We start from the raw sequence: 15,273 nt of genomic DNA, 5'->3' as shown, positions 1-15,273 counted from the left end.
CTAGCTCCAATCAAGCTTAAGATTATTTCTCTTGAATATACTGAAAAATTATCATTTCGTATTCTAATATCTAGTCCGAATTTAAAATTCGTTACAAATTTTCTCTAAAAATTACTGAATTGCTAAAATTAGATATGAAAATTTTGTTAACTAATTTTGGGAATCACAAGTTTTCTAGTTCAATATTTTTATTGAATTATTTTTAGAGAAAGTAATCTCTAAATACAATATTACAGGTTTTTTTTAAAAAATTTATATAATTTTAGATCATTATTTTTAACTAAATATTGAAATCATATATATTTTTTATTTAAAACAAGAGATAGATAAAAATGAAAGGAAAAATAAATTAATTTGTGAAACATAACTCCAAATCATGGCATTGGCCAAATGGTGAATTAGACGAAAAATTTGGTTGAGCTAGGATGAGATATAAAGCTAATTTTAAAATATAATAAAAAATTATCATTTCAAGATTTTTAATTTTAGCATTAAAAAAGATAGATAAGAATCTTGTTACCTCTAATCAAAATTATTATAATTTATTTAAAAGTAAATTCAAGGTATTCTTGGTCTAATATTTAATAATATTAAAAATCTTATAAACGTATAGATGGTATGAGAAATCTATAAACAAACCGGTCAAATATTCAATTAAATGAATTTTAAAACATTTTCTAGACTGGATTTCAGAACTCTATCAGATTGATAACCTTTACCGGCAATTATAAATTATTTTTAAAAATTGTGGAATATTTTATATTGCAGTAGTACAGCGAAATGTGAAATAAGATTTCAGCTTGTGAATTTGAAAAAGGTTTTGGCTAATATTAAACAAAATAAATTTAGCAATTTCTCTCAGCCAAATTTTTGATCAGAACAGCCCTGTTTATAACAATCCATTCTTCTAAATTTATTACATATTCATAACATTAGCGTAATTTATATTCTAAATTTGATAATGAAATTCGATTTAGGTTAAGGCATACCAGGGGGTTCTGAAATTTGAGTTTTCGTAGTCATTAACTATAAATATAATAGTAGTTATATATTATCATAGGAGTCAGCCTTTCAATCTCTGGAGGCTCAAAATTTTTTTTAAAAAAATTACTTAAATTCTCTTTTAGCTAATATTTTTAAAAATGACTTACCTTTTTTAAAGGTATATTTTAAAATAATATCGAAATTTTCAGTAGGGCTCTTCAAATATTTTGGAAGTCGAGCTCGACGCTAATGTATATTATACAGTGTAGTTTTAAATTATACACGGTAGTTTTAATATTATATATTTATTATTTTTAAAATATGGTTATTCGAATAAACGCGTTCGCATTCAACGTTCACACCCAAAAAAGGAAGTTGAAAACTTTAAGAATAAATTTTTTTTAAAAAATTTCATTTAATATAAATAAATACCATATATTTTTTAATACACTATATTAGTGTCAAAAATTAATAGTTTTAAAAGTGGATAGAAAAATATTATTATTTATGAAAAAAAATTCTTAAATACTTGGATGTCATCTCTTCTAAAAGTCTTGATCTCGAACTTTCAAATCAAGAATTCAGTTTTGCTGTAGCCATTCGCTTAAATGTGACAGCCACAGTTTCATATAAGTGCACCAAGTGCAAAAAGCCAGTAAGTCAAATTGGTCGTCGTTGCCTCCAATGCATCTTTAGCAGTGGACGTACAACATTAATATATAATAATTTACAACTAAATAATCAGGTGATACAAAATTCTAACGTGCAAAAGCTCGAAATATTAAAATTTTTGTAGATGGCATTAGGAAACCTTTCAATTTTTAGTTTCCTATATTCTAACAATATTTGTTTAAACACTAAAAATCGTATAATCTTATTATAGTAATTTTAGTAAAAAAATCTTGTGGTCCCTAACCAACCTCTATACCAATGAAAATTTAAGATGTCGAACTTTAAGTAAATTTATATACAATTTTATCATATAATTTATATTACAATATTTCTTTATCCAAAAAATGATATATTATATTGTCTAATTATAATATAAAATATAAAAATATATATTTAAAAAAATATATATTTAAAAAAATAAATAATTAAAGATTCAATTCAAATAGAACAATGATTTGATATTGGAATGAATGAATGAATTTGTGGTTCTCGATTAATATGATCGATAATTATTATTAATGAGATGGTGATGACGGTAGTATCTTAGGATCTTTCTTTATTTTGAAACTCATTCCGTGGATCCTTTTAATCGATTTTGACCAAGCAAATTTGAATTGATTTATAAATGGAGTGTCACTTGAAAGCGAAGACGAATGGTTGACTACATGGTCCGAAGGTGGGTAATAAAATTCTTTTAACTCCAACTATCCAATTAAACATAAAGTTTAAGGTTTTATATATTTTTAAAAAAGAGATATATATATTCCTAAATTATTTTTTACCTTTTCCTTATCACTAGGAAACCTGGATATAAAGTCAAACAATTCATTGTTATCTAGACTAAGTGGTGAACGAAGTTTTTTGCTAAATTTATTAATGCCTATATATATATAATATATAATTTTTTTTTTATAGAGACTAATTTTTATTAATACCCCATGCTAGAATAAGCCATCTAATCGGTATAAAATATAGTAAAAAGAATCCAATCACAAGCAATATGATAGCGATGTAAGATAGAAGCGGAAGAGAAAAATTGAAGATACTGTATAATTTTAAAAAAAATTTTTATATATAAATTGCAAAAAAAAAAATTACTTTTTAACTCTTTCTCCATACGAAGCAAGACTGTCTAGAGTGTTTTGAATAGTTTGGCAAGTTTCTTGAATAATTTGTATAGTTGATTTAATGCCCGTTTTAGGATCCTTAATATATTTATTTTTTTAGAAATAAATTTATAATAATTTTTTATTTTTATTCCATTTTATTTAAACGATTTCGAGATATTTATTTTTCTTTTTATTGATTCATTACTTTAAAAAAAATAGATATGCCCTGCACATAATTAAATTATTTTAGGATAACAAAAGCCTATCTTGGCCACATAAACCTGTATTCGCAGTTAGCGCGAATTAACAGCTAAGTATACAAATAAAGAAAAAAAGAAAGAAAAAGAAAAAAAAGAAAGAAAAAGAAAAAAAGAAAGAAAAAGAAAAAAAGAAAGAAAAAGAAAAAAAGAAAGAAAAAGAAAAAAAGAAAGAAAGAAAGACTAGTATACATAGCTGCGAATTCGCGCTAAAAGCTAATGCAAGGGTAACAATAATAATGAAAAAAAGGTTCTAGGTCGCGCCAGGCTAATTTTTAAATAGACTTGTATTAAATTATTTAAACCTTTTCCTTCTCCAATTTTGTCGACTGACTCTCGATTTCGTTATCGTCCTCCTATCATTTATTATTATATAAGGTTTATATAAATGTTATAAAAAAAATAAAATAAACTTCTTGTACAGTGGGTTCATACCGGATGTCGAAACCTCTTTTTTTATCCATGTAACCTTTCACAAATAATGCTCCTATAAGAATTGGTATCATACATGGATGGAAATAGTATACTAGTAGGATAAATGCCTAAGTTTAAATAAGATAATATATTAAGTATTCTATCAGTGCAATATTGCCATTATAATTAACCTTAAATTAAAGTACTTAAAAATGCATTTTATAAATATTCTTATATTCACAATTTTCAAAAATATTTATTTTTTTAAAAAAAAGTTCATGAAAAGTTGAACGTTTTATTACTAGAAACGATATCAACGAAATTTTAGGATTCTCCCAATTGAAAATACTAGGCATATTTTCTTTCATCGCCATAACCTCCTTGATTAAAGCTTTTGTTCGATTAACGTTATCTATAAAGATCTAAAACCAATTAAATAAATAAATGTATATATTTACGTTATGATGTATTAAATCATTTTATCATTATACCAATATTTTATGTTTATTTTATTACTGATTTATTGAATGTGGTAGGAGTGAATATAATTTTCTCTTCTTTGGGTTGAAAAGATTGGATACAGGCCTTGACCTAACATGGAAATATCAAAAAATTAAGATTAGTTTTAGGAAGGGTGGAGCTTTTTTTTTGAAACTATAATTATTCGAAAAAAATGATAAACGACTACAATAAATATATGGCTTTGTAACAAATGATTTGATAAAAGAAACATCATGCGGCATCATACCATACTGCCAAAAATATGAAAATAGTTGTATCACTAATAACATTTTTTTAGTCGATGCCACTATTAAAACCGGTACAAACACGGTATCGAATATGCCGGTTCCGATCGGCCGATAGGATTGGTAACCATATCAAAAAATAATTTTGACCTGGGTTCCTTTATTAACATAGGTTTGGATTATGGTCAATTTCAAAAAAAAAGTTTTTAAAATGCAATACTAAGTTTATAACCGAAAGTTCATTAGTCAAAATGGTTTTAAATTTTACTAACTATATTGTAAGTTATGACCATCTCGAGTTGAATCTCGCCTTTGATTTCATTTTTCAAGGTTTGATTTTTTAATTTGTACCAATTTGGGATATTGTTTTGAATCTATTCATTTTTTTTATTATTAAGAAATAAATAAAAATTTACAATATTTAATTTACCGATAATAATGGTATAATTAATTTGCCCAAAAATTTCATTTTCGAATTTTTGTTTTCGTCAAAAACGCTAACATCCAGGGAAGTAAATACATCGTGAATTTCGCTAAAAAGAAATTTACAAAAAATAAGAGAAAAAAATATTAAGTTAGTAAATCAAGTGAATATTTTAAACCAACGATAAAAAACAAGTTTTATATTTAAATGCGAACCCTCAATTATTAATTTTTACTTGACCAAAATTTTTCTTCTTTTTCAAAAACAATAATTTTTTTCTTCTTTGTAAAAGTTTTTTTTTTTACGATCTACACTTTATTTTTTTCCAAAAACAATAATTTTTATTCTTCTTTTATTTTTTTCCAAAACAAAAACTTTAATTCTAATTCATGATAATAAATTTTTTATAATAACTATATATATATCGTAATAATAATATTTCCCCCAAAAAAAACAATGATCTAATATTATATAAATTTTTACTAGTGCTGTAAACATTTTAAAAAAAATCTAACTCGTGCGCGTTCAACGTTCATTGACAAAAATCGAATGCGTTAACGTTCAAGTTCATGTTCAAAAAAAAGGAACGAGTTCACGTTCATAAAACCGTTCAATTTTATGATAAATTTTTTTAAAATTTAATTAAATATAATAAACTTATATTTTTTAATACAATATATTTTAGCCATGTTAAAATATAATATAGTTTTATTTTCATAATATAATTATAAATACAATATAATACAATATAGCGAATAAAAAGATATTTTTATTTATAAAAAATTTTTCTTATTAAATTTTAATACAATTGTTTTCAAAATATTTATCTGGTAGACAGGAACACTTGGTAGTTAATACGGCATTAGCTATACTAAAAACGCGCTCTGTAGGGGCAGATGAGGGGATTTCGGTATTATACTTAATAAACAGCTCTTTTAACGTGGAGAATTAATTAAAAACATATTGCTTTGTTATTTACAAAAATTGAGATAAGTTATCCTCCTCCAATCCATTCTCTACTCTCGACAAAAAAAGGATATCTCGAAATTAACAGTGGGTTTTCAAAGCATTTTTTCAATAACGCTATAAGTTTATTTTTAATAGGTTCGTTCCATGGAAGTTTAATCCATGGTCATTGAAGTTTGAATGCTGGGTGTATAATTGTAGAAAGAACATATTGATCTTTATATATATGTTCAAATCTTTAAAAAAATAAAATATATGTAATTAATTGAGAGTGATAGGTTTAATACCTTTTATTAATCCCAGTTAATACGGCGTCTATCAATGGTTGACCACATTTGTGGCCACTATTTTTTTTTAATTTTAAAATGACTATCGTTATTGTTGGGTCAAATATCCCAAATGCATTATTTCTTCAAATTTAAGATTTTACTTAGTTATATTATATAATATAAAATAAAATAATTAATATTACAATCAAATGTCGTTTTAAATTGGAACCTGAAGATTTTGACAATATAATACTTTTTGGCCACATTTTACACTTAAGCATTGAATTAGTTCCTTCAATATAGGATGTTACTGTAAAACATTTATCATATTTGGCCATGGTAATGATAATTCATCTGATTGGATTTTCAGAATCAGATGATGAGGATTAAATAATAATATCCATGATTATGCTAATCTATTAAATTAAAATATAAACAATAATATTCAAATTAATAAACTATGTGTTAAAAAAATTGAAATGTGAAAAGGAAATACACAGCCGATTAAAAATATAAATAATACATTTAAAAAAATTCGGAAATATTAAATTTTTCAAATAAATAAAAATATTTATAAAATTGAACGAACGTTAAATTCGAAAGCGTTCACGTTCAAAGTTCGTCAAAAATAAAAGGAACGCCGTTCATCATTTATTTCAAAAAAACGAACTTCGTGAACGCGTTCGTTTACAACACTATGAATTGGAATTAAAGTTTTTGTTTTTGAAAAAAATAAAAGAAAAAGAAAAATTATTGTTTTTGGAAAAAAATAAAGTGTAGATCGAAAAAAAAGAACTTTTACGAAGAAGAAAAAAATTATTGTATTTGAAAAAAGAAGAAAAATTTTGGTCAAGTAAAAATTAATTAAAATTAATAATTGAGGGTTAAATTTTTTTTTAACAATATAAAAGTAAGTGTTGTAACAAACATAAAAGTTTTACAAATATTCTTTTTCCACTTTCACCATAAAAAATGCAAAAACAAAACAAGAAATGGAGAAAATATAATAAACTAAAATTTAAAAAATCTAAATAATCGAAAATAATGATTGGTTATAACTCACAAAACAAAAGTTTTGTTCCATTCGGGAGAGATTGTTTTATAAATAGTTTGAGTCTGTAAACGAGTATTGATCAATTCTAAAATACAAAATGGATCGCTAGTTCCTTTTTTTAAAAAAAAGAAAAGATATAATAGCAATTGTGCGATTAGCAAAAGTAACGGAAAAAAATGATACAATCATAAGTCTTTAAAGTACCAATTTTTAGAAAGTTATGGCCTCATTTATAGTAACATCCCTCCCCCCCCCCCCCTCCTCAAAAAATAGTGCTAAACTATTTAAAATAATTGGGCAAATATTAAATACAGCTATGTTATAGTTTAGTGAGGATCGTATCGCTTAACCACCTCATCGCTTTTACTAAAAAATGAATTGAACGTCTCTTAAAAATATAATTATTGAACGTTTTTACTGGAAGATAGTCATACACTTTGTATCAGAGTTTGAAAAATATGCTCAAAAAATAAGATTTTTTTAGAAGAAAGATATATGATCAAATTTTACCTAAAAATGGGCATATAAGTAAATATTTTGTGATCTTCAAGCCTAAAAAAATCTTTTCAAAATAAATCACAAATTTTTAAAATCTAGAAAGATTCTTGCTCAAACATATTATTGAAGGTATTTTTAATACTCTGCTTTATATTTAATATTTGACAGCGATGTAAATTTATGTAAAACAACGGTCACTAGTAACGGGGTTGGGGAGGAAAAATTTAAATTTTCTTTTTTCGTTACATTTTCCCTTCCCAAAAAAGTAACGAGTAACGCTTTATTTTTTGGGTAACGATAAAATTTTGACGTTCAAATTTTTCGGCTGAGTTCGATATTGATTTATCCTTAAAAAGCTATAATGTATTAAGATATAACTGTGTGACAAAAAATTAGGAGAGCTGCATTTTAATAAATTTAGTGCTTGTAAAAAGCAAATCAGCTGATGTAGGGTTTTTTCCTAAAAAATTTAATAATGTTGCAATATTAATTATATTAATAAAACAAAATTTAGCCGAGTATTCAGATTAAAACATTTAACAAAGTTCTTTACATTATATATTTTATTTTTTGCATATTTTACAAACCTCATTTCAAGATTTTATCTAAAATCAAGATTAATTAAATTAATATTGAATCTGTATGTTTTTATTACTTAAATTTACTAAAATAAAAGGTGTAATGTAACGTGTAATAATGTTACATTTGGCATTACCTATTTTTTACTGCAACAGCACTGATTTCAATATTAAATTATTATAAATTATAAAAAAAATAGCGGCGTTAAAAATTTACCTCCTATGTCAACTCCCGATAAATTTCTAGCTTTCAACACTAAAATATGATACATAAAAGGAAAAAAAAAATATTTTAAGGACATAGTATTAAATATAGTTGGGTATAATTACTATATTCTTAGTCGTTTAAACCAATTTTTAGCAGGATAAAAAATAGGCTAAACCCAGTTTTTAGCCCGAAACTATCATTTTATCTTCAGGGGTTTTCTTAAAAATATAGGAGTTCAAATTTGAAAAAAAAAACTAATATGAATGAAAACGCCTTAATGCTAACGGATTTTCTCAAAGTAAATAAAAACTACTCAAAAATACTAAACCTAACGCCGGTATAACAGGCCACCCTGCAACCTCCTATGCGGCTCTGGGAGGCCCAAACAATAGGGCTTACATTAAGAGTAGAAGACTAAAATTTTTTTATTTTTTGATGGAATTGGGGGGGGGGTGCAGGAGATTTTACGTTATACCTCTGCCTGCTAAATATGATAATATAGACTTAACCCTCCTAACCCATATTTAGTCACCCTTTATTTTGCGATTAAAAAAGGACCATATTTTTAATTGTCATAAATTGTATTACCTTTCACAACCAAATATCCCACGTGTTGCATATTTGAAAACGTTTTAAGTAAGCTCTGAATATAATTTAATAATTTTTTAAAAAAAATACCATTACCATATCTAGAATATCAAATTATAATTTTTTAAAAAGAATTTGTAAATCTAAAATTATACACAACCCAACAAATCATGAATAAAAAATGGCGCAGAAATTTAAATATAAAGAATCTGTCCTAGCAAAGTTTATATTCGACACTTCTTTGGCTATGAGAAAAGTTTCGCAATTTAACCATATATTATTTTATTTTTTTTGAACCTCAGCTGATTTTGAAAAATATCGGTCTTTCCTCAAAGTTTAGAACGGTTCTATATATTTTTTAAAAAAAAGTGGTTCTAGTTCTTAAATCTGACGTGGTTCAGGGTTCCAGGTTCTATATTTGATTCAGGTTAAACTTTGATTTTCCTGCAGTACATTATCTATGTTGGAAAACAAGCTGAGATTAAAAAGTGAGCTAGAATGACCTCGAATAGAAAAGGCGCTTCTACATTATGAAAAGGGTTGTGTAATAAGGAAGTCTTTGTGTTTATAAAAAAATATCCCTAAGAGATTTTAGGATGATGAATATATACTTCGCTATATAGACTTTTGACATCGCAGGATTCGGTGTACTGAATCGTTTCGCTTTTCTCGTCCCTAACTTGACAGCCTGTTATAACTACCATAAATTTAATGGAGCCGGTGTAGTAACCATTTTCTAAGTTTTTCCAAAAAGTAGTACTGACATCTAAAGGAATGGTGGATAGATCGATGTCGAAGCTTTCATTTTTTGAAAAAAGGATGATGTTTTTATAGCATAAAATAAATATTTTGGCTCGGAAAGAGTCACAGGGATAGGATATTTTGGCAAATCCAAATATTCTCTTTCTTTTTATGATTATAAAAATGGCCAAACAGACTATTGTTTAAAAATAGGTCGAACTAAGACACAGCCTTAGAAGTTACCCGAATTATGAAATTATTTTTGCGAACTATAATATAATTCCAAAACCTTTTTTCACAGTTGAAAATCTCTTGACTACATAAATAACTAGAGCTCATACCAAAAAATAGAGACATTTTTACAAAAAGATGAACCAAAACAAACCACTATAGAATTTTAAAAGAAAAAAAGTTAAAAAACGTTTTTTTTAATATAAAAAGTAATTTCGTTTCCCGTTTATCGTTTTATTAATATATATTAATTTATTGAATTAAAAAGGTTATGCATTATAATTTAAAAAAATTTGATTAAAAAAGAAAGAACAGCATGCAAGCAAAAAATATATTATTTCAACCAAAATTAATAATTAATAACTGATATAAATATTTAAAAAAAATATGTAGATGAAATATCAATTTATAATGGGATTGTTTTTCATTTAAATTATTTAAAATTAAATTATATTTGTTGAACAAATAGAAGACTCCTTCAAATATCAATAAAAGATTATAATTTATTTTGGAAAATTTAGGATCTAATGATTGAAAAGAGCAAAACAAACTAAAATTAATTATATATAAAGATATTATAATTATAAAAAGAAATAATTTCTATTAATATTGAATACCAGGTCGAACTCGTTTTTGCGGTTAATTATTGCCTTTACTAGTATTTATTAAACACTTACTTAACCCAATTAATTTAAGAACATTCTTATATATAATGTAAAGTAGTTTTAGGTGTAACAATACAAGGGATGGGGGCATAAGGGCAGACAGAAGCTCCCCTTGATAAATTTAAAAATAGAAACCAAAATTATATATAAAAAATACTCTAGAAAAGAGAAAAAACATAGAAAAGAGAGGAAAAAAAGAAATAAATAAAAAAAATAGAAAAAGAAGAAAATAGAAAAGAAGAAAATAGAAAAAGAAGAAAATAGAAAAAAAGAGTAGAGAAAAAAAAAATAGTGATTAAAAAATTGAAAAGAAAAAACTAGAATAGAATAGAAAAAAAATGGGATAGAAAAAAGAGAATAGAAAACATAGAAAAGAAAAAAATAAAATCAGGATAAAATCAGGATAGAAAAAAATATAAAAAATAAAAAGAAAGAAGAGATAAATAGAAGAAAAAGAAAAGGAAAAAATAAGAAATTAATAGAAAAGAAAAATAGAAAGTAAAAAAATAGAAAAGAAAAAAATTTAAAGAAAAAAGAAAAGAAAAAATATATAAAAGAAATAATAGAAAAGAAAAAAATGGAAAAGAAAAAATGAATATAGAAAAAAAATACAAAAGATAATTAATGGAAAAGAAAAAATGAATATAGAAAAAAAATACAAAAGATAATTAATGGAAAAGGAAAAAAAATAAGAGAAAAAAAATAGACCTAGGTTTTTTTAAAATCATTTTTGATTTTTTTTTCAAAAGTATAGAGGTCCCACTTTTTAAAAAAATAGATGACTATTGGCTATTATAATATATTTACTTTCCAAGCAATAAATTAGGTTTATTTTGGGTCTTTTGATACAAGTTGATGTTCATAATTTGGCATTCATTCATATAAAGATGAAAATTGAAGCGTTCTCTCCAATGAGGATTCTCGCTTTTGTATATAACCTATATTATCATATTTTTTACATCACAATATTATATTAGTATTTAATATATAGGGTTTGCCGTTGTTTTCGAACAGAAACTTTTATTATGAGAGCCCAAAATAAGTAAACAAAATTTACAAAATTTTGATCTCATTTATACAAAAAAAATAAATAATAATGTCATTACATTTATTTTTTATCATTCTTTCAAACAAATTCCCATTGTAGATGAGATTTTATTTTAAAAAATTCTAAACAAATTTATTTGCTAAAAATAATTTTGTACATTATTGATATTGCATAAAAACGTCTAAAATCAAAGCGAAATTTTTTTTAATAAAAAGAATATCTAAAAAAAACTTATGTAATATAGAATCAAATTCTTTTAATTATGGAAGAATTGAAAGAATGACATTATGTAATTTAATTTTTTAAAAAAAGCCATCGTATCATCTTGGTAACCAAAGGGCAATTTGTTAATTAATATTTAAAAAAAATTAACTAAAAAATGTAAATAACATGTACATAATTAGTTGGAACTTTTATTGATGAGTATACATTTTATAAGAATTTTAAAATGAATGATAAAGAAAACTATTTATTAAATTGAAGGAATATATGAACCTGTGCTTAGCCCGTAGATTAATTATTAAGATATAAAAAAAATTTCAAATGTATTAAATATTAATTTTTTAGTTATAAATGAAATTTTTAAAGATTATTTCGGATTGTTTTTATGCAATAGCATTATGCACAAAATTATTTTAAGTAAGTAAACTTATTTAGAAAATTTTAAAATAATTTTATAGATATTCATCTGAGTTTTATTGAATAAATTATAAGTTCAGTGTAAAAAATTATATTTTTTAATAGATGTTCGTTTTAAATGGAAATTTGTTCAAAATAATGGTAAAAATAAGGGGTAATAACATTTTTTCCTATTCTCTCATAAAAAGAATTTCTGTTCGAAACCAAGAGATTATGGTCCAACTAAAATTTATTCAAATTTATATTATTATATTTTAGCAAAGATTTGCAGATTATAAAAATAATTACATTTGAACAAAAACCCTTTTAAATTATCTTACCCTAACTTATATCTTCAAACCTTCTTCAGATCTTGTTTACTTTAAATATATTTAAGTTGAACACAAGGTTGGAAAATTCCGGGGAATGGTAACTCTCTCTTAAGAATTTTAGGAATAAATGGGAATTAACGAAACGGGAATTATAATATTTCTTAAATAAAAACAATTTTATATTTTATTATTACAAGTAACTACAGATAAATAATAATGCAAATATTAAATATTATAAGATTAAGCATTAATTGCTTAGTAAAATACATCATCAAAACTCGATTTCACTCGTACTATCATCCTTTCAGCACCATTTTCATTATGATATTTCCCTCTCTGATGAACTTTCAAAAGTCTATTGTTTATAGATTGAGTATTTGAATTAGTGTTGTTAAACGGCTCGTTTTGAGCCGATTTTTAAATACGGCTAACTCAATATTTCTTTTAGAAAAATATTACGCAAGCTTGAGGATTTTGAGATCAATCTCAATATCATCATGGTTATCCTCCATAAATCTTGTATCTAATAAAAAATGGATTTCTTTGCAACAGAATTCATATCTCCTTTGAATAAAAAGTTGTATATTGCATATTAATGTTATTAACAAATTTTTTAATATACAACATTCAGGTACTTCAGAAACTGTTTGTTGTCAGATTCAATTAATAATATTTCAGCATATATTGGTCCAATAATTTCTAAGATCTTCTTTATTATCACCCAAAAAATGTTTAGCATCCAGAATTTAGGGTTTAAGGGTTCTATATGGATTGCAATTTCTTGTAAAATTTTTTGTTAGCTAAACTCTTTATCATTATTATTGCACCACCATATCTTGTTGGATTTGGTAATTTTAGATTGGAATAATTATTAACTTTGTTTCTCTTAGTTTTGCAGAAATGAGATGATTCCCTTTCATTTTTTTATTAACGTTTTAGCCTTTCTATATATCTTATTCAATGAATCTATTGTCGATATATTTTTAAAATAAATTTAGTCCAAGCACATCCAATGCATTGCAAATGGCAATAAGTTTGATTATTTTTTAATGTTTTTTAAAATATTTAAAAATTGGAATTTTGGGAATATTCCCTTTTCTTATTCAATAAATCCTCAGAATATATTCTCGGGAATTCCTGACACTTCCCGGGTTTAATAGTCCCTAGTTGAACATCTGTTATCAATATAAATTCAACCAAAAAAATTTGATTTAAATTATTATAATGATGATACAACATTAAATAAATTAAATCCTTAAAAATAATCATAAAATATGATCAAAATAATTTATGACACCAAGGAGAATACGAGAATTATATAATTTTTAATGATCAAAATAGCTATAAATTAAAAGATGAATATTTCGTTTCTTATAGATATAAATAATAATAGAGTAGCCGTAGCTTGAAAAAAGAATAATTATATTTGTTAAAAATAAAATTAAGCCGAATGATATTATGCGCGAAGTCGCTATTTTTACTATATTAGCTTAACGTTATTTATATCTGCTAAATATCAAAAATAATTGGTCTAAATTCTCTTGTAAATTATTACATTTGGCATAAAAAATGTTTATCTTGAAACTTAATTAAGTTCTTGCAAAAGCATATAAAAAATTTATTTTTGAATGAATGAATGAATAAAAGTAAATTATACTTTGGTCTTAGCCTTTTCAGGACCGAGTCGTATTTTTAAATAGAGATTTAAGGGTTGATCTAATTTCGACACATGTTTTTCTTCAATCTGATCCTGTGTAAATTTTGATTTTAAATTAAAGAGAGAGATCAAATCATACTTTTTCGTTCGCACCGGGGTTAGCTGGTTTGATATCCTTGCCTTCTAGCACGATAAGTGTCACAGTGCTCGTCCAAATGAGATTTATCATCTTTTTTTGAGCTGCCCGCCTGAGACTTATAATACGACTCTATAAATAAATTTTTTCGGAGATTAATTTCTCTTCAAAATATATACATTTAAGCAAGTTTCTGGAAATTTAATATTGTTTAGTTAGGTATTTTGAGACCACACCAAACAAAGACCGATTTATGGGCAACCCATCGAACCCTGGGTAATATTGACTGCGGCGGGTTCGGACTTCTTTTAGAAAGATCTGTTTTCGATTTCCTTTGATCAAAATTTCCGTTAAATAGAGTTTAAAATTCCTGAACCCGAATTATGGTCCAGAACAGCTATATATTTTAAAATCTTTCACAGGTATCAATTAGAATTGAAAAAAAATTACAAATATTCAATTATTGGTATTATTTGCCGAATAAAAATATGGAGATGATATTTTATTTTTGAATTTCTTCGAAGCAAATCAATTTATTCTTATTATATATACACTTACTAACTATCTTCACCATCTCAGAGATTATAAATAAATTTAAGGGCCAAATAAATATAATAATTTTTTAAAAATAGAGGGTATAAAATGAGGAAATATATTATATTAGAATTATTTACATCTTTTTCATCCAAAATCTGTTTGGTCAAAGAAACATTGACATTTATGTATCCCATAATGTCGGGTTTGTCGGGGTCCACAAGTTTCAGCCTTAGCTGATGAACACTATCATATATTTTTTTTAGTTAGAAAAGATGGCTTATATATTGAATTCATTTTCTGTTTTATTCGTTATTTCTATAATTATAACAACCTATTATTCTAAAAAATGCCTAATGTGCCCCTGAATTTCGCAATAATGCAAATAATGCGGGCCGGGGCTATTTACGAGCTTGGAAAAATTTTGGTCTGGTCTACCTCTAATGTAAAGTAAAGATCTGCAAAGTTGCTAGGGCCTAATTCTATTTAAAATAATCGGGTTCGGGCTGGGCCTAATATTTTTATTAAAAATTGGGCTGGGTCG

At 25.0% G+C, this 15,273-nt stretch overlaps 1 protein-coding gene across 2 annotated transcripts in view; it reads right to left on the bottom strand.

Annotated features, from left to right (window-relative positions):
• Positions 1 to 2,110: 2,110 nt before the first annotated feature.
• The window catches only part of LOC135922961 (multiple C2 and transmembrane domain-containing protein 2-like), a 37,234-nt gene continuing 24,071 nt past the window's right edge, over positions 2,111 to 15,273 (bottom strand). For both annotated transcript variants that reach the window (XM_065457516.1, XM_065457517.1), the window contains exons 6-23: positions 14,870 to 14,975; positions 14,199 to 14,327; positions 14,060 to 14,152; positions 11,212 to 11,342; positions 9,379 to 9,565; positions 8,768 to 8,822; positions 8,189 to 8,227; positions 6,905 to 7,007; positions 4,613 to 4,715; positions 4,455 to 4,556; positions 3,953 to 4,027; positions 3,739 to 3,858; positions 3,436 to 3,564; positions 3,328 to 3,378; positions 2,755 to 2,861; positions 2,592 to 2,701; positions 2,439 to 2,536; positions 2,111 to 2,360 (exon numbers count right to left, since the gene is read on the bottom strand). In XM_065457516.1, coding sequence (XP_065313588.1) covers positions 2,172 to 2,360; positions 2,439 to 2,536; positions 2,592 to 2,701; positions 2,755 to 2,861; positions 3,328 to 3,378; positions 3,436 to 3,564; positions 3,739 to 3,858; positions 3,953 to 4,027; positions 4,455 to 4,556; positions 4,613 to 4,715; positions 6,905 to 7,007; positions 8,189 to 8,227; positions 8,768 to 8,822; positions 9,379 to 9,565; positions 11,212 to 11,342; positions 14,060 to 14,152; positions 14,199 to 14,327; positions 14,870 to 14,975 — 1,927 coding nt within the window. In that variant the 3' untranslated portion in view covers positions 2,111 to 2,171. The remainder of the gene's footprint in view (positions 2,361 to 2,438; positions 2,537 to 2,591; positions 2,702 to 2,754; positions 2,862 to 3,327; positions 3,379 to 3,435; positions 3,565 to 3,738; positions 3,859 to 3,952; positions 4,028 to 4,454; positions 4,557 to 4,612; positions 4,716 to 6,904; positions 7,008 to 8,188; positions 8,228 to 8,767; positions 8,823 to 9,378; positions 9,566 to 11,211; positions 11,343 to 14,059; positions 14,153 to 14,198; positions 14,328 to 14,869; positions 14,976 to 15,273) is intronic.

The sequence above is a fragment of the Gordionus sp. m RMFG-2023 genome, chromosome 1 (genome assembly GCF_954871325.1).
Source record: "Gordionus sp. m RMFG-2023 chromosome 1, tfGorSpeb1-WG-v2, whole genome shotgun sequence".
NCBI classification, from domain to species: Eukaryota; Metazoa; Nematomorpha; class Gordioida; order Chordodea; family Parachordodidae; genus Gordionus; species Gordionus sp. m RMFG-2023.
The sequence above is the reverse complement of the archived record's forward strand: the minus strand, read 5'-3'. Positions and strand labels throughout refer to the sequence as shown.